Source organism: Felis catus, chromosome A3 (assembly GCF_018350175.1).
Source record: "Felis catus isolate Fca126 chromosome A3, F.catus_Fca126_mat1.0, whole genome shotgun sequence".
NCBI classification, from domain to species: Eukaryota; Metazoa; Chordata; class Mammalia; order Carnivora; family Felidae; genus Felis; species Felis catus.
This window is the reverse complement of record NC_058370.1, coordinates 95,761,753-95,787,826: the sequence shown is the minus strand read 5'-3', so window position 1 is coordinate 95,787,826 and position 26,074 is coordinate 95,761,753. Positions and strand designations below refer to the sequence as shown.

General features: G+C 38.2%; 1 protein-coding gene across 6 annotated transcripts in view; it reads right to left on the bottom strand.

Moving 5' to 3' along the window:
• CTNNA2 (catenin alpha 2) overlaps nucleotides 1-26,074 on the bottom strand; it is a 1,116,872-nt gene that overhangs the window by 225,995 nt on the left and 864,803 nt on the right. For all 6 annotated transcript variants that reach the window (XM_023251808.2, XM_023251809.2, XM_023251810.2 and 3 more), the window contains one exon: nucleotides 13,084-13,236. In XM_023251808.2, the coding sequence (XP_023107576.1) occupies nucleotides 13,084-13,236 (153 nt within the window). The remainder of the gene's footprint in view (nucleotides 1-13,083; nucleotides 13,237-26,074) is intronic.

Below are 26,074 nucleotides of genomic sequence, written 5' to 3'. Positions count from 1 at the left end.
TAAAACATCTCTTTTCCCAAAAGATATTCATATTATATTTTATGTATGATTGAAAACGTATTTGGTCTTTAGGTCAATGTGTATACGTCTAATATATACCCACACACTCAGACATGGTAGAGTGGCTGTGAGGGGCAGAGAATACTTTTTGGAGACTGGAGTGGGGTGTGCTATAGAATACCATACTATCTGCCATTCTTTGGCACCGTTCACAACTATTGGCTTTTACCAACAGGCACCAATAAGCCTGAAGAAAACAAAAAAAAATGGGAGCTTTTAATTCATACAAAAAATGATCTCATTAATAATTTAGCTAATATGTAGATTTTTCTCTGTGGCAGGCATTGACCTATACCCTCTCTTTGGTTCCTGCCTATATAATCACCAAGTTGATCAGCAGGCATTCAAGCCTATCTTTCAGACACTGGGTCACTCAGAGACAAAAGCCATGGGAGGATGATAAGTAGTGATGGAATCCATATTTTTGGGTACTTTTTGCTCTGAGACAGCTTAGCCACCAACTGTACCCTAAGCTTAAGTTGCATGTTTGTTTGAATCAGGAGGGCACCAGGAAAAGGGTGCAGTGACATGTTCTTCTCATAGTCCCCAAATTCCAGTTCCAATCACAAATGCATTCTAGAACAGGAAAATTATTTGGGTCTTCCCTTTTCCTAGAAAGGGAAAGGTCCTCAGAATATAGAATGTCAGAGATGGATAGGACCTAAATGCTGAGGTGCCAGATACAAAGTGTGAGGGCCAGAGGACTACAATGATTTATTCATTCTCACAGCCGTAGGGCAGACCGTTACACCATCAGAGAAATCCCAGTCATCACATGCAAAGCACCCAGTGTTGATTTTTAGGTTAAGCATTGAAAGTACATATATGCTGAGCCTCAGGCTGGCCACAGGGCTCTGTGAAGTTAAACTCCACAACCTTCTAAAGCTAATGGAGTAATGGTAATCTGAAAACCTGTTTTTAGTTCAAAAGAGCAATGACCCAACATGCCATCCCTCTCAAACTATGTCTCCAGGCTGGCTAGGAGACAGTGTGATATAAAAAGCCCTTAGAGCTAACAAAGACTGAACACATAAGTGTCAGAGAGTTTTTTCCTGGGCAATTAAAAACTTCTTGGTATTAAACAAACCACATCATTTTTAATGGGGCTCAATTTTTCATTTTTTGCATTGAAGGGGTCTGACCTTAATAATGTAAGGTTATGCTACACAGCAAAGTCTCTGCTGGACTAAAGAATCCATACCTTTAAACAGTTGTAGAAAACACAAACTAAGGAGAAAACACACACAAGTATACAGAGAACAGTCACTCCCTGTGTGGGTGATGAAACAATAAAACTCATTATTTAGTATAACCAAAGACCAAATATGTCCTACCCATCTGCAGCAATGACACTGAATGTCACACTCCAAAGTCTGAACTGGCATCACCACAATTACAGCCCAGATCCCAGGTTCTTCAGAATCTTTCTAATCCTTAATAATACTACTCTTTCTCAGCCTTGGAGAGTAGACTAAAATAAATTTAGTATAGTGCTGTGTTACGATTTTATTGTGGTGAGGACAAACTGTTAATAAATATAAAAGGCTAATGTAATGACTGGAATTATAGCTATAAATAAATATATATATATATATATATATATATATATATATATATATATACACACACACACATACACACACAGAAAGAGGAGAGAGAGGGATGGTGGGAGAACATTCTGTCTTTGTCACTCACTCATCAGCTGGTGGTTTCGGTGACTTTGGTCGGGCCACTTTTAGTTTCCTTGGGCCTCAGTTTCCTAATCTGCCAGACTAGGATATTGATGACTAAAGCACCTAGTTGTTAAGAGGATTAAGAGAGATAATGTGTGGAAAGTACAATAATATCTAGCATAGAAAACAAGATAAATGTTGATTATCTTTTCTCTTCTCCTTAGGTGTGTAAAACACAGTTAGTTAACTGGCCTCTCTTTTCTGGATGTTTCTTCTAAGGATATTTAATTCACCTTTGGGTGAATTTTGGGGGTAGGTCATGGTGGGACAAGTTTTTATCTAGATGCCAGGAAACCAAGGTTTTGTAGAAATTAACAATCCTTCTTAACCTGAAAAATAACTGACTTCAAGATATGGCCTTGCACTTTGCCTATTGACTATGTTGTAAAGATTGAAATGTAACCTGGCAGTGTTTACATCATGTGTGTAGTTAACTCAAGCAGTGTAGAAGCCCTCTGACATGAAGTATTTAAAATCTTTAGAATTTACTATTTGTAAGCAACCTTGAAAGTCCATGGCATTTAGGAATTTAAGCAGACATAAACGATGCAGACTGTGGCAATGAAGATTCCTGAAGCTAGTTTTTAATTACAACTTACAATCGATACCCACACCAAAAAGCAACTTGGAGGGTGCTTGGGGGGCTCAGTAGGTTAAGCATGTGATTCTTGATTTCAGCTCAGGTCTGATATCACATTTTGTGAGATCAAGCCCTGTATTGGGCTCTGTGATGACAGCAGGGGGCCTACTTGGAATTCTCTCTCTCCCTCTCCCTCTTTCTGCCCTTCCTCACATGAGCTCTCTCTCTTTTTCTGAATATTTAAGTAAATTAACTTAAAAAAAAAAACAGCAACTTGAATGACTTACTCCACTAGTGTGTATAGGAATTCATTTGCAGTAATATGTGTTACCCCTAGGCAGTGTTGCACAGTGGTGAAAACCATGGTCTCTGGAGTCTGAAATACCTGGGTTGGTGCATGAATTCTGTCTCTATCTGTATGACACTGGGAAAGTTATTAAACTTCTTGAAACTTCAGTTTTCTCACATGTAAAATGGAGTAAAAATATAATGGCTACTTCATTTGATTGTCAAATGCATTAAATAAGGTGATGAAAGCTTACAAAGAACCCTAGCTCTATGTTTAAACAATCATTAAGGGCTTAAGGTGAATGCTTAAACTTTTTGGAATGCTTTATTGTATGTTATAGGAAAAATTATATAATATGGTAGCTTAGGAATCGGAATTTGGGGAGGGGTGGTATTGGAGTATACACTTCTTCAAAGACAGGAAATAAATATTGTACATGTAATATGTGCTTAAGGTGAACAAAATAGGTCTTTATAAAATATAATGATTTACAGACTTGTTATGGCTCCAATATTTGAGACATTCTACTAATTCAATTCTAGTTCTGATATTTTAATTGGATTGAGGAGGGCAGCATTGAGAAAAAGATGAGAATGTCTGGTGTGTACTTTAAAAAAAAACATGGGGGTGTCTGGGTGGCTCAGTCAATTCAGCATCTGACTCTTGATTTTGGCTCATGTCATGATCCCAGAGTTGTGGGATCCAGGCCTGAGTGGGGCTCTGCAATGAGTATGGAGCCTACTTAAGATTCTCTCTCCCTCTCCCTCTACCCCTCTTCCAGTTCATACATTCTCTTTCTCAAATAATAAACAAATAAATAAATTTGGCTCAGGTCATGATCTTGCAGTTCGTTAGTTTGAGCCCCACATTGGACTTGCTGCTGTCAGCCTGTCAGTGCAGAGCCCGCTTCAGATCCTCTGTCCCCCTCTCCTGCTTACACTCTCCCCAAAAAATAAATAAATATTAAAAAAAAAAGCATGGAGACCTGTTTCCACCAATGTAGTTTTTGATGCAGCTTTTCTTGAGTTTTTCAGTTCACAGTTTGAATCAAGATCCTGTAATATACAAAGTTCTATTGTATTTATTTAAACCCAAGATATTTGCATAGGGTTTTCGGGATTGCGCCTATCACAAAGCTGCAGCCAGAGCTAATCAAGCCAGTCTGAGCGTGTAAGCTATGTTTTTTAAGAGTTCCAAGTGATTTCACTACTGCAGCATGTCAAAACCTCATCCCAGACTCCTGTCTGCCTCATCTCCTAACACACAATGCATTGGTTCAACCTTGGAAATATAACCCAAATCTAAGCACTTCTGCCCACACCTTCACTGCCTCTCCTCTAGTCATAGCGACAACCCCTTGCTGGACTACTGGAACATTCTTTTATCTATTCTCCCGTCTACTTCTATCACTCTACTATATATTTTCCATATAGCAGCAGAGTAATTTTCGGCATGGAAGTCAGATCATGGCATGCCTTGTTCAAAGCCTTCAAGAGTTTTAAATATCTGAGCAAAATACACAGTGTTTACACCCAGCCCTCAATCTCATTTCTGAAATAATTTCCACTCCCTCTGACCTGCAGGCACACGGGTCGCTTTGTTCTTAGGCAAACACAACAAGCACACTGCTGCCTTGGGGGGCTTTGCCTTTTCTGTTCCCACAATATTCTTCCACTTCCTTCAGGTCCCTGCTTAATAGTCATCTGAGGAGACAAGCCTTTTCTGCTCACATATGCCTGTCTCCATCATCATTCTCTACCACTCTGCTCTGCTTTATTTTGCTCTTCAGTACTCAGTTTCTACCTTATTTATACATTTATCTCACTTTTTCTCTATCTTCCCCAAAAGTATGCCCCGTGAGAGCAGGAAGTTTATCTGGTTTGTTCACGGTTATCTTGCCAGCACCTGTCACCACATGGTAGCCACTCAGCACATTTGTTGTTGAATGAATTTTTCTGAATGAAGTGGAAAGATTGAGAAAAGCAATTTACTCAAGGCTGAAACAGAGGCAGACTGTGCTTTGCTGATGATCACATTAGTTATTCTGAATATTAGGACTTGCCCCTCATTTCCAACCTTCCACTTGCAAGTTGCTCCTTGCATAGGGTACTGCCTTCAGGAGTAAACCAGAAGGACAAAGTGGAGAACTGAGATTCCGTTGTCCAACTCATCACTGTTCTGGCATCAGTTGTGTGCTTCACTGTGTCAGAACCACATCCCTCTCCCACATCCTTGGTAACCAAGGATCAGGACAACCACATGCTCCTGAGGCAGTGGGCTGGGGAGACATGACAGCAGAGTTAGGGGCATTACCTCAGGAGCATCATGACAGAGTCTGTTCAGCTTCTCTTAAGCCTGTAAACAGTGATGTCTTTCTACTCAGTAGAAATGGGAGTTCTCCGCATTAGTCCTTCTTAGATTTGAGGTTCCTTCTTTGCAGTAATTAGGAAATTAAATAAGCACAATGCCTCTTTAGTGACCCCAAGAGGCACCTGTTTAGGGACCTTCAGCCCCTGCAGCCATGCTATTAAAATATATTATCCCAGGAGCCAAAAAGTTGGCAGTATCCCTGGCTGCATTCATTATTTTATTCACTCTTTAGGCAACATCTATTTATTGAATACCTGCTATACGCTAACTACTCAGCCACATGCTGCGATTTAGTTAGGAATCAATTAGACATGGCCCCTTTCTAAAGGAACTGCTTATCTGGCAGGAGAAATAGCATACAATAGTAGAGCTGGATGTGTGCAAATCAAAAGTAAATAGTGTTCCCTAAGAATAAAAAACACAGGGAATTGATCCCACTCAGGGACATGATGTTTGAGCTGAAAGCTGAACAATGATTAGAAATAAGAGGAAAAAGTAGAATGGGGAGTCTGCTGGGAAAGAGACAACCTAAGCACAAGCCTGGTGTGGAGGGAGCACGGCACATCCCACAAGTGGAAGACGGTCTGTGTGAGGTTGATACCTTGTGGGAAGTGGGAGAGGGCAAGAAGGCTAGTTAGAGACTGAAGAAGGGGCCAGATCATGCAAGCCCTGCATAGGTCTTTATTATGTTGGTTTTTCACCTAAGAACAATAGGAAGTCTCTGAATGGCCTCAGGCAGGAACACTGCATGATCAACTTGCATTTTTAGAAGTTCTGCTATGTGCAGAAGGGTCTCAAGGAGGACCAGGCATATGAGAGATGACTGTTGGGAGGACACTGCAGTCTGACAGACAATGGCACATTTAAGTTTACATACAAACCCTTTTGTTGCTCATGGTAGAGATGTAGGGGGAGAAAGAGGAGAAGCGCCTCAACTCTGAGTCAGAAAGCAATGGAAGGGATAAAACCAGTCTGGAGGCTCTGAAAACAGCTGTATTGATTCTGCATCTCATTTTCCAGATTAGCTTGTATTTTCTTTGTAACAATGCTTATTTTGCCCACATTTTACATCCACTCTGCCCTTACCCAGACTGCATCACTTTGGTACTAAGTTGGCATACTTTGCATTCCATTTCTCGACAAGCCTTGGAAAGGAGGTACAACAGGGGTCCTCTGATCAGCTCAGCACACCCTCAGAGTCACCTTTACCTTGAAGCCCTCAGCCAACCTTCAGAGGGGATGAGTTAGCTGGATTCTGGAGATGAGGCAAAACGGCTACATTGAAAATAATTCATTTCTACTGGTGATATGTCCTATAATGGCTGATATTATAGATCCCAAAGCATCATAGCTGACCTGTTAAATTCTCTTAATCAACAAACCCTGGTGTAAATTCACCTTGTCTTCATTAAATGTTACACTGTGGGGAAGAAAACCATAAAATTTCACTTGTTAAGGTAATTATGAAAGGCCAAATTATTTTTTTCTGATTCATATTTTGCTAATATTTTATTTGCACTAAAACTGCCCTTGTTACAGATGTTCTAAGGACCACAACATAGTGTTATAGGTCGTGACACCTTCCATTGACTTCATCACGCTGATCTCTGTGAACAGCAAATACCAAACTGGGAGAATGTGACACAGAAATATGAGAAAAAAATCATACAAATTGATGGAAAAGTGGATATACTATAATGAAATTCAATAACTAAAAAAATGTTGAAGAGCTAAAATTATCACCATTGATTCAATGATTATTTTATGTAATCATTCTTCATTCAAAATTATCTGAAATATAATGCTTATGCAATTTATATTAATGGCAACTCAGAGCTCCATCAGAAGTTCTTAAATAGGGATCAAATGTGCCCTGGAAGGATTGTGAGGTGGTGTTTGGCAGAAGGGCGCGCTAAGCGAAGGAACTACAGGAAATGGACGAAGCACTGGGATGGTTATTTCAATCCAATCAGAACTGTTGTTATCAATTAATGTATTTCTTTCAGGTATGGAAGCTCAATATTTCCACTGAAAAAAGAGATATCTGACTAAAAATATTAATGAAGCAAAGAAAAGCCCCTGCAAACCTACCTAAACCAGCTCTCTCGGAGATTTCTAACTCCAGCCATAAAGGAGTAGCCAATAAGAGACCCGCTCTCTGGGGTTCCTGCGATGCTCAGTCAGTTAAGCTTCTGGCTTTGGCTCAAGTCGTGATCTCACAATTCCTGGCTTTGAGCCCCACATCAGGATCACTGCTATCAGCACAGAGCCAGCTTTGGATTCTCTGCCCCTTTGCCCCTCCCCTGCAAGTACATTTGCGCTCTCTCGCGCGCAAGCGCGCGTGCTCAAAAATAAAGAAACCTTAAAAAAAAAAAGAGAGACTCACCCTCCTGCTGAGAACAACTAGAAATACAGCATAAAAATAATTTCCTTGAAAGCATGAGACAACTGCCAAGGGAGTCACAAACCACACTTGCTCAAGAAGACATGCTCATTGAGGGTCCCTAACTTTGTGCATTTCACTTTTCTTCCCAAACATTTGCTAATTCTGTGTTGAAAAAGAAACCAAGACACCACATAAAAGGTTGTTGCTGAGAAGAAGATAATTATTTAAAGTTTCCAACAATCTCATAGATCTGGAGAGGCGAACACTGGAATCCAGGACATCCAAGAAAGCAAAGGTTTCAGAGAGAAGGGAGGTTCAAAGACTGGCACCTGGTCACAGGTTTTTTGTTTGTTTGTCTGTTTGTTTTTATCCTGTTAAGATATTTCTCCGTTACATTACACATTAAAAGCATTCAAAAAGCAGAACCGTGTTTTCAACCATATCATGACAGGAAAACAAAAACTGGAGAAATTGCTTCAGAAATAAGTTGAGATACTTAGTAACACATCTGGTCCTCGGCTGGCAGCCCCATTCCATAGTACGGGGGTAAAAGAAAGGTAGCTTACACCTAAAAAAGGCTAAACTAGGCTCAGATCAAGTCAGTCTTTGGATTGAAATGGTCTATCTCTCTGCTGCTTTTTTTTTTTTTTTTTTTTTTTTTAGTTTTTAGCTTTTAGCTTTTATTTAATTCCAGTTAACATACAGTGTAATATTAGTTTCAGGTGTAAAATTTAGTTACTCAACACTTCCATACAATACCCGGTGCTCATCACAACATCTGCTGCCCTTTAGGGTACAGTGAATACTTTCTGGAAAGAGAAAGCAGTAGCCTAACTACAGAGTCGGAATGTTGGTTATCTGCCAAAATTCATGTGTTGAAATCCTAATGCCCAATATGATCATATTGGAAGTGGAGGCTTGAGAGGCTCTAAGGTCAGGAGGATGGTGCCCTCATGAATGGGATTAATGTTCTTACAAAAGACTCCTGAGAGATCCCTTACATCTTCCACTATGTAAGGACACAGCGAGAAGGCACCTGCTATGACCCAGGAAGAGGGCCTTCACCAGAATGCATCCGTTCTCCTGCCTTGCCCTTGGGACCTTTCAGCCTCCAGAGCTGTGAGAAATAAATTTCTGTTGTATGTAAACCACCCAGTCTATGGTATTTTCTTCTAGCAGCCCAAAACACTAAAACACAGATCCTTTATATTTTTTCATACAAATGTTTGCCATTCAATAAAAAATTACCTAACATGTTTTTTAAAAGCCCATAATCAAGATAAAAATCAAATAATAAAAACAGATGCTATAAAAAAAAGTCTGCCTCCATTTTGGAAGCCTCATAGAGCTCCAGAACAGCTTAAACAAATTCAAATTCAATTAAATGAAACATTGCACATTCCAGTCATCAAACATTAGGGTGAATCATAATTCAGGATCTTACTCCATTTTGAATGTTTGACTGCTGACAGCTCTTAAGCTCCACTCCCCCCTTTCCATCTTGCCCCACAACTGGGCAACCTCGTACGAAAACCCACCTTTTTTTCGATGCCAACAGGGAAGTTTGAACCATTCAAAGCCCAGGTCACACATGGAGGTCTCGACCCCAGTCCACCCCTCTAACAAAATAAAACCCAAAACCACTTTTTCTTGTTTTTGCTGAAGCTACTCAGGACTAGCTTGTGTGCCTGCTCTGCTCTTCCTCAAAAGTCCTTTTTTATGTCTAATGAACCCGCTCACCCCCTCTGTTGGTATGCTGCATCATCAGTCTCTAAATGCAAGCCACTTTTTCTGTGTGGGTGGGGAAGAGTTGCCCTCTGTGGGGCAACTATAAAACACAAAAGAAATTGACCTAAATGTTGGAGTTCTTTGATTTGGACTTTAAAAATAACTATGATTAACATTTTTTTAAAAGAGATCTAGTAATGAATTTTACTAGAAAACCAGAATCAATTAAACAAAACAAGAATTGGCTATAAATTTTAAAACAATTGAACTTAATAAATCAGTTTCAAGAATACTGGACACAAATGGAAGCAGGATGAGTGAGCTAAAAATTAGGTCAGTAGAAAATAATTAGATAAAAGCATAGCTTAGGGAAAAATTAAGTCTTAAATGCATATATTACTAAAATAAAAAAGGCTAAAAATCAATAATGTGATTGTTGATTTTGGAAAGTTAGAAAAACAGTAAGTCATACCAGAAGAAAGCATAAAAACTATAAAAATAACAGCATAAATAAAATAGAAAACAAAGAAAATCTACAAACCTTAAAGCTATGTTATAAAAAATAATATTAAATTTATAAACCTCTTGCAGAACTGAGAAAAAAAGAGAGAAGGCACCAATTACCACTATAAAGAGTAAAATAACTTAAATAATAATGCAGATACAGATTCATTTTTACTTTTAATGTTTATATATATATTTGAGAGAGAGAGAGACAGACAGACAGACAGAGCATGAGCAGGGGAGGGTCAGAGAGAGATGGAGACACAGAATCCAAAGCAGGCTCCAAGCTCTGAGCTGTCAGCACAGAGCCTGACACAGGGCTTTAACTCATAAATGATGAGATCATGACCTGAGGTGAAATTGGATGCTTAACCCACTGAGCCACCCAGGCATCCTGACACAGATTAGTTTTAAAAGGAGAATATTATATATAATTTTATGCCAAATAACTTGAAGATTAAATAAAAATAACAAATTCCTAGAATACAATTTATGAAAGCTGACACAAAAAGAAATAGAAAATTTTAATGGTCTTACGTTTATTAAAAATAATTGAATCTGCAATGTGTAAACCTTTCCTCAAATAAATACCCAGGCTCAGGTTGCTGTATCGGTGAATTCCTCCAAACATTTAAAAAACTAAGTAATGGCAGGTTTTCTGCTTTTTTTTTTTTACTCTTTTTTTGAGGAAAAGCATAATTTAGATACCAACACTTCTGAAGGATATTAACGGAGACAAAAAAAAAAAAAAACATTTAATTGTCTCAAAATGTGCAGAAAACTTGCTTGATACAATTCTATATTCTTAGTGAATGGGCAATAAAAGGGAACTAAATTAATCTGATAACATTATCTACAAGAAATCTAGAAGAAACAATACAATTAGTAATAACACATTAAAATTTTCTCATGGAGATCTAGAAGAAACAAAAAAAGTCTATCACCACAATATCATATTGAAGGTCCCCACTAGTACAACAATGAGAGGAAAAAAAACAAGGTATAAGGATTGGAAAAGAAGAAATATAACTGTCATAATTTACAGACAGCATGATTGATATAAAGAAAATCCAAAAGGAAACAGTTAAACTTCTGGAATTAGTAGGTGGGTTATCAAAGTCAATGGGTATAAAATCAACATATTAACCAAATTTCTCATATTACAGACACAAAAACTAAGGTCTAAAAAGATGCCCATTTCTATTCAAGTACTTTTTTTTTTCTTTTCTTTTCATGTGTATTTATTTATTCATTCTAGAGAGACAGAGAGGGAAAAAAACAACAAAACAAAACATGATCAGGTAAGGGGCAGAGAGAGGAGACAGAGAATATGAAGCAGGCTCTGGGTTGTCGGTGCAGAGCCCAATGCAGGGCTCAAAACCATAAACCATGATGAGATCATGACCTGAGCTGAAGTCAGACACTTAACTGACTAAGCAACCCAGATGCACAATAAGTACTTTCAAAATTAGAAAACTAGTGACTTTCAGCCCAGTGATCCAGCTTTTTTTTTTTTTTTTACATGTATACATCAGCAATATAGCACTTGTTTGCAGGACATAACCTACAGAAATGTTTTTTTATTCTAGTTCCTCTCCAATCAGGCCAGTCCCACCCTAGTTCCTATATTATTTGGGCATGGAGACATTCCACAGTGCTGCTGCCTGCAGTGACCACTCAGGGGCAATAAAGGGAATAACTGAGGGAAGCAAAACAATGATTTTCTGAACCATGGAGTTCTGACTGACCTTCTGCTTCTGCCACAAGTTGAGGGTCAGGGATCACTCACAGTGGCTGGTCACGTCTACAGTGAATCCTACAGATGGGATGAGGGGAAATGGTGACTGGGTCCAGGGTCTATCATAGGAGAAGGGAGAATGAGTAGACATGAGGGCTACTTGGGCTCACATTTACACAGGGCATCAAGTTTGAAGCTCAAGTGTTATCTCAAATGAGGCTACATACAGGATTACGGAATGACACAGACAAGAATGGAAATAGGATATGTTTATCACACAACTTTGAACTCATATCCCTTCTTTCTGTCCACAATGTCTACAACACATCATTAATTAATGCTTTCTATAAGTTTTGCAATTATCTTGTAAACAATGAAGTTACATTAATGTGATGGTCTATCTCTATGTTAATACTACTATTTTATTACATATGAATATTTAAAACTTTTGTAGCATTCATTCGGCATTATTTCTTTTCTTCTTCCTCCTCCCCTTCCCACTCTACCCCTGCTCTTTTTTTACCTTCTCTTTCTCAAAACAAGGAAGGTCAACCTTGAGAAGACTCTGGCTTCCTCAATGGCTAAGTGAACTCCTGCAACATGTAGGTGGAATGTGAGGGGTGATGGAGCTCTTGACTTGCAGGTGGAGACAGAGCTAGAGAGACTGCCTTGATATCATAAGTAGGTCTAATTTTAGTTCCAGGCTGGTGTTGCCTCAAGACACTGGGATTATGGAGGGAAGTTCAAGGGTTCAAGTGTTCCAATACTCTGGCCCAGGGTTTTGCACACTCAACTTGATGGCTGTTGTCATGGTGAATTAAAGTGGGGATATACCAGAGTTTTGTTGTTGTTGTTTTCAAGTGCTTACAGCCCGGCCCTGATAACTATTCCCTAACTTTGCCAGGATCTTCACCCCTCTTAGACTCTTTTCTTCAAGCACACACACTTTCTATTTAACATCTCCAAGTTTCTAGTCAGTCCACATCACTAAATCCAACCTTTGCCAAGCTATTGGTTTTCAGCTCCTAGATACAAGCAGCCTGGTTATCAGTTTACTTTCATTTTGTTGGCCTTGAATAATATTTTTCCAATATTACATAGCACAATTCTGCATTTATAAAACAACCTCCACAGATTTCTCTAACACATAGAATATACTTATGACTCTGAAATTACACTCCTCCAACTGTCCCAAGATCTTTCATCAGGAATCCCAATATCTCTTTGGGGAAAGTGAGATGCTTTTTTCACTAGCATATAATGTGGCCAGCTAATCTAGGCTGAGGGGCATGGAGTGGAGAGAGGGATAAGGAGGAAACAAAGGGAAGCATTTAAACCTCCATTCGGCAATTTTAATTCTATTCTCTCAAATCAAAGCTAGCATTCAGCACTTTGGAGCATCCCTTCTACCTCTCCTGCCTCAGCTTCTACCTATTGTTCAGGAAAATTAGCAGATGCGTTCCAGAACATATTTAGAATTGTGATATAGAGAAAGGAAAGAATACTGATAACCTGCTTCTGGTTAGCAGATGGAATCATGAGAAGGTTAAAAAAAAAAAAAAGGCAGCATCCAGGACTTTATTTCTCCAGGAAAACCAGAAAACCGTAGAAGGGCTGTCTACTGAAATTCGAAAGGGCGTGTGTAGAGCCTAAACCCATCAATAAGTTCTACTCTTCAGGCCTCTCCTGACTTACCTCCACCAGCTTGTTGGCATGCTCACGGAAAACTTGGGCATATTCCTTCACTTCCTTTTCGTTCCCACTCTTCGCAGCCTCAATGAGAACTAGCAAAGGGACATTGGTTTCCAAGAAAGAATCAGATATGTGATCCATCACTGCTTTCCGAAGCTGCAGTAAAAACAAAAACAAAACACACACAATTAAGGAATAGAAGAATGGTATTTATGAGTCTATTACTCACTTAGCAATATGGATTAAATTACTGCCTGAGAATAAAAAATTTTTCTAAACTCTGCCCAGTTCTCATTATCCATGGAAATAATGTTTCAACTGTTTTTAATTTTCCCAGTGCTTATCGTATCAAAAGAAAACAGAGATGATTGATACACTGTTCTGAATTAACTATATTAAATGTTAATTTGAAAGTTACATATGTGGCCTTTAGCTTAATATATTATAGGCCCTCTCCTAAAGAAAGTCTTTTTTCCTCCTTCATTGGCCCAAATGTCTCCCTTCAGGAAGTTTTGAATCATGATATAGCTCAAGGACTCAGAACTTAGTTCAAGGCTCATTAAAAACAGAGAAATGTAGGCATCAACCAGCAATGGGGAGAGTTTTAGATAAGGGTTGGGCCTTGAAGCTACCCTTAAAATCTTACCATTTTGCAGTAACCTGTCCTTTCTACATACATTATTTGACTTTGATAGAGTGGAAACATGAAACCTCTCATAATCTCAAAAATGTTTCTGCCCAAGTACTATGATGAGATAGTTGCTGTGCTCCAGAAAGAAGTACTTAGAATTATTCTTTAAGGTAAGTAAAAATAAACATATCCGAATATGTAACAATGCATAATCACATATCATTTCCACATTGTTAAAATGGGAAGCAGGGCAGCTGCATGAAAAAAAAAAAAAGAAAGAAAGAAAGAGAAACTGTACCTGAATAATTACCTCAGTGTTGCTTTGTTCATGATTTTCAGGATGTGTACAGAGAGAAAACACCCAAATAAATGCAAGTGAAGATGGTAAACAATGTGGATGTTTTACAAACAAATGTACCTATTGAGGAGTATTCAGGCAAATCTTTTAGTAGGGTGACACATGCATATCTATTATTGGTCAGAAGAAGGAGAACTTTGAACAAATTACAAATTTCCATTCCTTTTTGCACGAACTACTGTAAGGTATGTATGTGTGCAATCTAACTTAGTTTGGTTTACCTCTGAATTGGGCTTGGTATTTCACCATATAAAATACATAAAGTCTATGCAAAGTTAATATTAATTAGTTACTTATTTGGCAGCATGTGTTAAACTACAGCTCAGGAATAATGTTGGTTATGGGTGAGCTCATATATTCTGGATACATACAATGTGGCAGATACTCAAGTAAGATCTTTACATACTACATCATTTAAAATTTTTTTAATGTTTATGTATTTTTTTGAGGGAAAGAGAGAGATAGACAGAGCCTGAGCGGTGGAAGGGCAGAGAGGAAGGGAGTCACAAAATCTGAGGCAGGCTCCAGGCTGCTATGCTGACAGCTCCGAGACTGACGTGGGGCTCGAACTCACCAAATGCAAGATCATGACCCGAGCTGAAGTTGGATGCTTAACCAACTGAGCCACCCAGGCACCCCAAGATATTACATCATTTAATCCCCCAAACAACACCATGAGATAGGGATGTTTCTTATATAAGTTTTTTTTTCAAATGAAGAAAATGGGACTGAGAAATATGAAATAATATGCCTATAATTATAAGGTAGCAAGTGGAAGAGCCCATGGCCAGAAGGTCTGAAGGGAAGAGTGCAGTGAGCACTTAAAATTGATCTTCCAAGCCTCTCTTCCAGGACAGAGTCCCACATGAAGGAGAAACTATTGGAAGTATAATCAAATTTAACTTGACAGGGACAACAGAGGTAAAAGAAAAAGGCCCAGAAGAAGTGGGAGAGGTGAGCAGAGAGCCAGGTTATGTCACCAGCCAAGCAACCATATTTTTTAAATCAGACAAAAATAATAGAAGTGAGAGCTCTGTAAAGCTAGAATAGCTAAGTCAATCAGGCCTCTTTCTAAACCTTCAAGGAAAGTGATTTCACATAAAAATGAACAACTTAAAATTATCAAGGTCAAAACTCATATAAAGTTATTATAAGAAAAATAAGAATAAGGAATGTAATATTCCTTATACACAGTGAAACCATGCCAGAAACATATACTTGTAACACAGATTAAAACTGTAAACTACTATCTCAAATAAATTCAAATACACTAAAAAATTATAAAAGATATTAAATAAGACATAAATTACCAAAAGAAAAAAATATATACAATGAGGTCATGAAACTTAAGAATTGTAAATTAAAGAAAAATCTTTCTTTTAAAAAAAGAAGACTAAACAAGAATGAATAAATACAATAGCAAATGCCTTAAGAGAAATGGAAAGAGAAAAGAAGGAAAAAATTAAAATCCAAAAGAAATTCTTAGAAAAATATTTTAAAAGATTTAAGGAAAAGTGACAAATACTGAAGATAGACAAAAAAAAAAATCAGTATTTGGCTACCAGATGTCCCTGAAGAAGAAAAGCAAAACAGAAAACAAATGCTAAAAATCATAATTCATGAACACTTTCATATACATATAAATTACATTCTGAAAGGATATATCATGTACCTAAGAAGACTAATGCAAATTGTCAGGCAAAAAACCTGGATTCTAAATAAAAACAGGGGAAGAAATCCTTGTGTATTTAGACAAATAGAACAAATGGCTCATACAGGAAAGAAAATCAAATGATCATCAGACTTTTCAATAGCAAAGGTTTATGCCTGAAGAAAATGAAGTACTATAATTTAAGATACTCAAGGAAAGAAAATGTGAGTGAAGAATTTTACAGCCAGCAAAACTGACTTTGAAGAATAGAAGGCACAGACAAAATTTGATCAATGTGCAAGAACACAGAAAATATTGTTCTCATGAGACTCTGTCAGAGAATCTGTTAGAGAAAGATCTTTAACAACCAAAATAACTCAGAAAATATCAGCATGAAACTGACAGTGAGCATTAGATATATACTTGTTTGTAGAACTAAGAATATATAATGTTTAAATGAGGGAGATTATCGTATGAAGCAGCTACATGGCTCTGGCAATGAAGATACAGTACAACACTGTAAACAAGAAGAAAAAGGGAATAAGATGTACAAAAATATTTTATCTGTTTTACGTAATTTTAATTATGGTGGTAGTATTACTATTAGCGTTCTAATACTATTGTGTTTAAAGGCAGAAGAAAGCAAACGATTAGTCATGAGAAGTTATCTCTTATCTCCTATGCTCTTGTTAATGAGGAGTAATGGTGTGGAAGAGAGAAGGTGAAATATAGAAGAAGTTTGGGAAAAACCCTATATTCCTAGATCTGAAGAAGAAATGTCAATATGAACACAAGATTTTAAAACACACACGCATACACACACAATTTCCCAGTTCTGTCCAATGAAAAGGCTTAAAAACAATGGCAGTCCAATGGCAATGAACACTGTGAAATACAATTTTCCACTAAAACAAATCAGGGCTTCTTGCGGAAATGGCTAGAACTTTGAAGCTGAAATATACCAAAAGTCCTGAAATATCTTATTATGCAAAGAGTTATCAAAGACTACTAGGGTCATGTTAAAATAACTCAGGAGCCCCTCACTTGGCCAAAGATTACACATTTTGAACTTCACAAAAGATTAAAATTCCAGTGGATTGAAACTCATCAAATATATTTAAATACATGAGTTTATAATGACAACAAAACAAAACAAAACAATTAGCTGGTTACCTTTAGAGGCTGTCAAGGAACCAACTCATTTCTCTTGAAAGAATCAAGACTACATCTTGCCTTTCCTGTATGAACTTAAATTCCTTATGAAGAAACTTTATAAACTTACTCAACTTAAATGAAAACAAAATGATAGGATACCACCATTCTGCAACCTTTAATGAATTAAGAAATCTAGGCAATGAACATCAGTGGTGGAAAACATCACACACACACACACACACACACACACACACACACACACACACACACAAAAGACAACCAGACACTATGTACCTTCTGGTAAAATGGCACATTCCCAGCTACAGTGTTGCCAAAGGGATCAAACCTGAAGTGGGTGGAGGCTCTGGATCCCCCAGTGATTTGCAGAAAATACAGAATGACATAAGGAACTGCACCACGTGCATCTAAAAATTTTTTTTGAATGTTTATTTATTTTTGAGAGACAGAGCAAGACAGAGAACGAGCAGGGGAGGAACAGAGAGAGAGGGAGACAGAATCTGAAGCAGGCTCCAGGCTCTGAGCTGTCAGCACAGAGCCCGACTCGGAGCTCGAACCCATGAACCGTGAGATCATGACCTGAGCCAAAGTCAGTTGCTTAACTGACTGAGCCACCCAGGTATTCAATACCACATGCATCTAACCAGCAAAATGCAAACTGTGGACAACTTACAGTGCAAGCCATCCGGGTTCTTCAACAGATGGCTTATAACCGAAAGAAAGGGATGAAAGGGGATGCTATAGATTAAGAGACTAAATAGACATATCCTAAAATGTGGGCAAAACTAAACTATATCATTTGATGATGCGCATTAGGGTGATTAAACCACAAAGACACATAAGGAAGTGAATACTTTAAAAGTCAAGATAATGCTTACTTTTGGAGGGAGAAAGAAAGCATAGAAAGGAGTTTTAAAGAGACTGGCAAAATTCTACTTTTTGAAGTTACATAAGGGGGGTTATAAGAGGGGTTACATAATAGTAATTTAATAAACTATATATTCATAGCGTGTGGATTTATATATTTGTGTTTTATTTTATAATAAAAACTTAAAAAGAAAAGAAACATATTTCTCGTGTATACTCCATAATATTATTCTCCATTTCTATCTGGGTGGAATCCAGATGTGACACCCAAGGCGATCTGGGAAGCCATAATTAAGATGATGGACACTCCCTCCCCCACTCAACAATCAATTTGACCTCCTGAATGCATGGAGGAGAGCTTCCCAGTGTCCTGCCACTGGCCCAGTATTGTTACATGATTAACAACGCAATTCTATTGTGTTGGAGCCTTTGCATAGTTTGAAGTTTATTTTTTATTTATTTTTTTCACAACTAAAATTATATTTTGGCATCAAGAGCCATCAGCAACAATGGCTTACACTTGTTTCATGCTTGCTATGTGTTATGCGCTGTTCTTTTTTTTTTTAAATATAGTTTATTGTCAGGTTAACTAACATACAGTATATACAGTGTGCTCTTGGCTATGGGAGTAGATTCCCATGATTCATCACTTACATGCGACACCCAGTGCTCATCCCAACAAGTGCCCTCCTCAATACCCAACACCTATTTTCCCCTTCCCTTCACACCCATCAATCTTCAGTTTGTTCCCTGTATTTAAGAGTCTCTTATGGTTTGCCTCCCTCCCTCTCTGTTTGTAACTATTTTTTCCCCTTCCCTTCCCCCATGGTCTTCTGTTAAGTTTCTCAAATTCCACATATGAGTGACAATATACAATATCTGTCTTTTTCTGACTGACTTATTTCACTTAGCATAATACCCTCCAGTTCCATCCATGTTGTTGCAAATGGCAAGATTTCATTCTTTCTCATTGCCGAGTATATATATATATATATATATATATATATATATATATATATATGCATACATATATACACACACATATATATATATATGAATGATAGAATACTACTATATATATATATGAATGATAGAATGATATATATAGTATATACACACACACACACACACACATACACATACATACATCACGTTCTTTATCCTTTTATCACTTGATGGACATTTGGACTTTTTCCATAATTTGGCTATTGTTGATAGTGAGCTATAAAAATATAGGTGCATGTGCCTCTATGAATCAGCACCCCTGTATCCTTGGATAAATTCCTAACAGTGCTATTGCTGGGTTGTAGGGTTGTTCTATTTTTAATTTTGGGGGGAAGCTCCCCACACTGTTTTCCAGAGTGACTGCACTTGTTTGCATTCCCACCAACAGTGCAAGAGGGCTCCTCTTTCTCCATATCTTCATCAGCATCTGTTGTTTCCTGAGTTGTTAATTTTAGTCACTCTGACTGGTGCGAGATGGTATCTCAATGTGGTTTTGATTTGTATTTCCCTGATGGTGAGTGGTGTTGAGCATCTGGTTGAGCGTGATGAGTGTTTGTTGGCCATCTGGATGTTTTCTTTGGAAAAGTGTCTATTCATGTCTTCTGTCCATTTCTTCACTGGATTATTTGTTTTTGGGTGATGAGTTTGGTAATTTTTTATAGATTTTGGATACTAACCCTTTATCTGATATGTCATTAGCAAATATCTTCTCCCATTCTGCTGGTTGCCTTTTAGTTTTGTTGATTGTTTCTTTTGCTGTGCAGAGCTTTTTATCTTGATGAGTTTCCTATAGTTCATCCTTGCTTTTATTTCCCTTGCCTTCAGAGACATGTTGAGTAAGAAGTTGCTGTGGCTGAGGTCAAACAGGTTGTTGCCTGTTTTCTCCTCTAGGGTTTTGATGGTTTCCTGTCTCACATTTAGGTCTTTCATCCATTTTGAGTTTATTTTTATTTATGGTATAAGAAAGTGGTCCAGTTTCATTCTTCTTTATGTTGCTGTCCAGTTCTCCCAGCACCATTTGCTAAACAGACTGTCTTTTTTCCATTGGATACTCTTTCCTGCTTTGTTGAAGATTAGTTGGCCATATATTTGTGAGTCAAATTCTAGGTTCTCTATTCTATTCCATTGGTCTATGTGTCTGTTTTTGTGCCAATACCATACTGTCTTGATGATTACAGCTTTGTAGTACAGGCTAAAGCCCAGGATTGTGATACCTCCCGCTTTTTCTTTTTCAACATTACTTTGGCTATTCGGGGTCTTTTGTGGTTGCATACAAATTTTGAGATTGTTTGTTCTAGCTCTGAGAAGAATGCTAGTGCAACTTTGATTGGAATTGCATTGAATGTGTAGAATGCTTTGGGTAGTATCAACATTTCAACAATATTTGTTCTTCTAATCCATGAGCATGGAATAGTTTTCCATTTCTTTGTGTCTTCTTCAATTTCTTTCATCAGATCTCTACAGTTTTCAGCATATAGAACTTTTACCCCTTTGGTTAGGTTTATTCCTAGGTATTTTGTGGCTCTTGGTGAAATTGTAAATGGGAACCATTCCTTGATTTCTCTTTCTGTTGCTTTGTTATTGGTGTATAGAAATGTAACCGATTTCTGTATATTGATTTTATATCCTGCGACTTTGATGAATTCATGTACCAGTTCTAGCAGTGTTTGGTGGAGTCTTTTGGGTTTTCCATGTAGAGTATTATGTCATCTGCAAAGAGTGAAAGTTGGACTTCTTCTTTGCCAACTTGGATGACTTTTAATTTTGTTGTCTGATTGCTGAGGCTAGGGCTTCCAACACTAGTTTAAAAAACAGTGGTGAAAGTGGACATCCCTGTTGTGTTCCTGATCTCAGAGGGAAAACTCCGTTTTTCCCCATTGAGGGTGATATTAGCTGTGGGCCTTTCATATATGGCTTTTATGATGTTAAAGTATGTTACTTCTATCACGACTTTCATGAGGGTTTTTATTAAGAAACAATGCTGTATTTTTTCAAATGCTTTTTCTCTATCTATTGACAGGATCATATAGTTCTTATCTTTTCTTCTATTAATGTGATGCATCACAGTGTTTGATTTGCAAATATTGAACTAGCCCTGCATTCCAGGAATGAATCCCAATGGCTCATGGTGAATAATTCTTTTAGTATACAGTTGAATTTGATTTGCTAGTATCTTGTTGACAATTTTTGCTCCATATTCATCTGGGATACTGGCCTGTAATTCTCCTTTTTAGTGGGGTCTTTGGTTTGGGAATCAAGGTAATGCTGGCTTCACAGAATGAGTGTGGAAACTTTCCTGCCATTTCTATTTTTTTGGAAGAGCTTCAGAAGAATAGATATTAACTCTGCTTTAAATGTCTAGCAGAATTCCTCTAGGAAGCCATCTGGCCCAGAACTCTTATTTGTTGGGAGATTTTTGATAACTGATGAAATTTCTTCGCTGGCTATGGGTCTGTTCAAATTTTCTATTTCTTCCCATTTGAGTTTTGGTAGTGTGTGGGTGTCTAGGAATTTGTCCATTTCTTCCAGATTGTCCTATTTCTTGGCGGGTAATTTTTCATAGTATTCTCTAATAACTGTATTTCTGTAGTGTTGGTTGTGGTCTCTCCTCTTTCATTCATGATTTTATCTATTAGGATTCTCTCTCTTTTCTTTTTGAGAAGTCTGGCTAGGGGTTCATCAATTTTGTTTATTCTTTCAAAAACACAGCTCTTAGATTTATTGATCTGTTCTATTGTTTGGTTTGGTTTTTTGGATCCTATATTGTTTATTTATGTTCTAATCTTTATTATTTCTCTTCTTCTGGCTTTGGGCTTTCTTTGATGTTCTGCTTCTGGTACCTTAAGGTGTGAGGTTAGGTTCTGTACTGGGGATTTTTTTTGTTTCTTGAGATAGGTCTGGATTGCAATGTATTTTCTTCTTAGGACAGCCTTTGCTGCATCCCAAAAGGTTTGGGCTATCATGTTTTCATTTTCATTTGCTTCCATATATTTTTAAATTTCTTCTTTAATTGCCTGGTTGACCCATTCATTCTTTAGTAGAATATTCTTTAACCTCCATGCATTTGGAGGCTTTCCAAATTTTTTCTTGAGGTTGATTTCAAGTTTCATAGTGTTGTGATCTGAAAATAGGCATGGTATGATCTCAATCCTTTTATATAATTTATTGAGGGCTGTTTTGTGACCTACTATGTGATCTAGTTAGGAGAATGTTCCACATGCACTTGACAAGAATGTGTATTCTGCTACTTTGGGATGAAAAGTTCTGGATATATCTGTCAAGTTCATCTGGTCCAATGTATCATTCAAGGCCATTGTTTCTTTATTGATTTTATGCCTATATGATCTGTCCATTACTGTAAGTGAAGTATTAAAGTCACCTAAAGTTACCATTATTATTATCAATATGATTGATTATGTTTGTGATTAATTGATTTATATATTTGGGTGTTATCAATTTGGGAGCGTAAACATTCACAATTGTTAGCTCTTCTTGATGGACAGCCCCCTTAATTATGATAAAATGCCCTTCTTCATCTCTTGTTACAGTCTTTAGTTTAAAATCTAGTTTTTCTGATATAAGTATGGCTACTTCAGCTTTCTTTTCACTTCCAGTAGCATGATAGATGGTTCTCCATCCCCTCACTTTCAATGTGTCTTTTGATTGGGGCATTTAGTCCATTTACATTCAGAGCAATTATTGAAAGATATGGATTTAGTGTCATTGTGTAATCTGTAGGTTTCATGCTTGTGGTTATGTCTCTGGTCCTTTGTAGTCTTTGCAACATTCTACTCAGAGAGTCCCCCTTGGGATCTCCTGTAGGGTGGTTTAGTGGTCATGAAGTCCTTCAGTTTTTGTTTGTCTGGGAAAGCCTTTATTCTCCTTTTATTCTTAATGGCAGCCTTGCTGGATAAAGGATTCTTGGCTGCATATTTTTCCTATTCAGCACATTGAATATTTCCTGCCACTCCCTTCTGGCCTGCCAAGTTTTAGTGGAGAGGTCTGCTGCTACCCTTATGTGTCTAGACTTGTAGGTTAAGGCCCATTTGTCCCTAGCTGCTTCAGAATTCTCTCTTTAACTTTGTATTTTGCCAAGTTTCACTATGATATGCCATGGTGATGGCCTGTGCTTGTTGAATCTGAAGAGGTCTCTGCACCTCCTGGACTTGGATGTCTGCTTCCTTCTCCAGATTAGGAAAGTTCTCAGCTATAATTTGTTCAAACCAACATTCTGCCCTTTTCTCTCTCCCTTCCTCTTCTGGAACTCTTATGATACAGATATTATTGTGTTTCATCAAATCACTTAGGTCTCTAAATCTCCCCTCATGGTCCAGTGTTTTCTCGTCTCTATTTTTCTTGGCTTCATCATTTTCCATAATTTTATCTTCTATTTCACCTATTCTCCCCTCTACTTCCTCCATCCTTCCTGTCACTGCATCTAGTTTATTTTGCATCTCATTTATAGCTTAATTTACTCAGAGTCCCTGCTGTCTTCTATGCTTTTCTCAAGCCCAGCTATTAGTCAGTCTTATGACTATTACTCTAAATTATTATTCAGATATATTGTTTATATCTGTTTTGAGCAATTCTCTGGATGTCATTTATTCCTGGAATTTCTTTTGAGGAGAATTCTTCCATTTCATCACTTGGGTTAGTCTTCTGTCTTTCACATGTATTAAGAGCTTGTTATGTGTCCTGCACCTGCAAGTAGTACTATATATAAAAAAAGTCATACACTGTCCAGGGCCTGGCCTTTCAGGAAGTGTTTTTGGAGTGTGTTTCATGCTCTCTGTTGTTGTGACTCTGGCTGCTTTATCTCCCTACTTGTAGTAGTGGTTTGGACCTTCCACCAGGTGTGCTTTGATGTGTTCATTGAAGTAACCCTGGAAAAAATTTAAAAAGGGGTGGGTGGGTGGAAGAAGCCTTATCCCATACAAAGAGAGAAATGACAGAACTGGGGGAAAACAAAGAGAAAATGACCAGGCAGAGTTTTGGAGAACCTATACAGCTTAATCCAGAGAGAAAGAGAGAGAGAGAGGAAAATAAAGAAAGAGGAGATATAGAAGAGGTGTACAAAGAATAGATTAAAAATGTCTGCTTAAACAAACCAACAACCGGAATAGGGAAAGGAAAAAATAAGGGTAAGACATATACATATATGAGGTCCCAATAGGTCATTTCTGCTTTTATGTCTCTTGACTTCAGAGATGTGTTAAGTAAGAAGTTGCTGTGGCTGAGGTCAAAGAGGTTGTTTCCTGTTTTCTCCTATAGGGTTTCGATGGTCTCCTGTCTCACATTTAGGTCTTTCATCCATTTTGAGTTTATTTTTATTGATGGTATAAGAAACAAGAATTGACCAAGAATCAAATCAGAAAATGCAAAAACACTGTACCGATATCTGATGGTGCCTTGGAACACGTGGCTGTGCTGGTCTAGAGGAGGGGCTGTCTGGTTGGTCAGTGTCAATCTTGCTCTAGTAGACACACAGTTACCAGGCATGGAAGGGCACAGTTTGGTGCAGGCAGGTCGCGCCTCCGCTGAGGGCCCACTATCCTGTTCCATGAAGCTCCACCATGTTGGTGATGGGGAGAAAAATGGTGACACCTCAGTCTCTCCTCCCTGGATGAGGTGCCCCAAACCACACTGTTCAGGCTATCCTCACAGTGCTGTGCAGGCATGATTGGGCCGCTTTGTCTTGCTCCACAGTCTCCTGTGCTTCCCAGGCGCTCAGCTGAGATTCAAACCCTGATGTCTTAAAGGATCCCACTCCACCCCACACCAGTTCTGGGGTAGCACCATCTCTTCCCAGCCAACAAAGGGCCTCTGGCTGGCACCTACAGGGTCTTTTATCCTTGGAGAGGCAGTATACTTTCTTACCACAGCACTCAAGGAAGGGGAATGCTTTCTCCCAGTGTGCCTCTGAGTTTGCCCAGAGCTAGCTCCCTTCTCCCCTCAATGCGTGCACACAGGGCAGCGCACTGCAGTCCAGACAAAGCCACACCACCCTGGATTGTCACTCCTAAGGCTGTCTGCAAGTTAGAGACTGACTCTCTCCATTTTTTTCCATTCCAGGTCTGTGGTCCAGAGAGGTTTTCTCTTGTCCAAACACAATCCCACATTTTCACAGCCTCTCTTTCTTTTCCTTTTGTCTCTCTGTGGAAGGGGATTCCCCCCCTGGGTCTGTGCCTATGCTGCCTATTTTATTTCTCCCAATTTGCAAGCATGCACCTCTATCCTGCCAAGCTGTCTCCATGGGCCCCTGGAAATGTTTCTGTCACTCTGTAGCCCAGATTCCTGGAATTCCAAGGCTTCTGGCCTAAATACTGCTGTGTTTGAGAGATAAGGAAACTTCAGGTCCCCCTACTTCTCAGCCATGTTGACTCCCCCCCTCATTTTGAAGTTTATTAGTTGGTCTGCCCTATGTTAACTAGAACACATTGAAAGAGATTTCCTTTTTTTTTCTTTCTTTTCTTTTTTCCTGCTAACTCTGCCATGTTTAAGGCTGCCATTCCTTTCTCAGTCCCCTCCTACTTAAAGGGTAGACCACAGGCCAGCATAACTGCCAATTCATGGGAGAAATGCAAACCTTAGGCCCCATCCCATACCTGCATTTCAATCAGAATCTTCATTTTAATAAGATGCCTACGTGATTCCTAAGTACAATAAAGTTTGAGGAGCACTGCCTTGGAAGACCTATTGTATCAGTCAAGCTCTTAGTTGCAAACATTAGAAACTAATTATGGCAGATTCAAGCGGAAAGCCCATTCCACTAGTTCAAAGAAGGGACAGAACTCAGAAATGTTAGTATACCTTGTGCCTTTGTGTCATTAGCTTTTGATTCAAAGTCTTAGGCAGATGCACCTGATTTTTATCTGGGTGAAATACAGACTTGAATCCTGGGTCATGTGCCAACACCCTTACCTAGTTGCAATGGTAAAGAAAGGTGTTGGGGAAAAGTGTTTGTGCAAGAAGGATACTGGCCATTGGCTTCTTATCCAAAAATTCATATAATGAGGAGTTCCCCAAACACAGGAAAGGAATTCAGAGGCTGACTCAAAAACAAAAATATGGCCAATAAAGAAAAGATCTGGTAGAATAATAATGCAATTACTCAAGCATGAGTAGAAGGTGTAAAAAATAGAAACACTTAAAGGAAATAATTAAAGGTGCAGGGTTATTTACAAGGAACAAGATCAGAAACTATGAACTAGGACAGGAATGGAAAGTATGCTACGTTTCCTTTCTATGCCTATACCAGACGTGACTAATCAATCACAGCATTCTTTTATGCTGAGCTCAAATACTATTT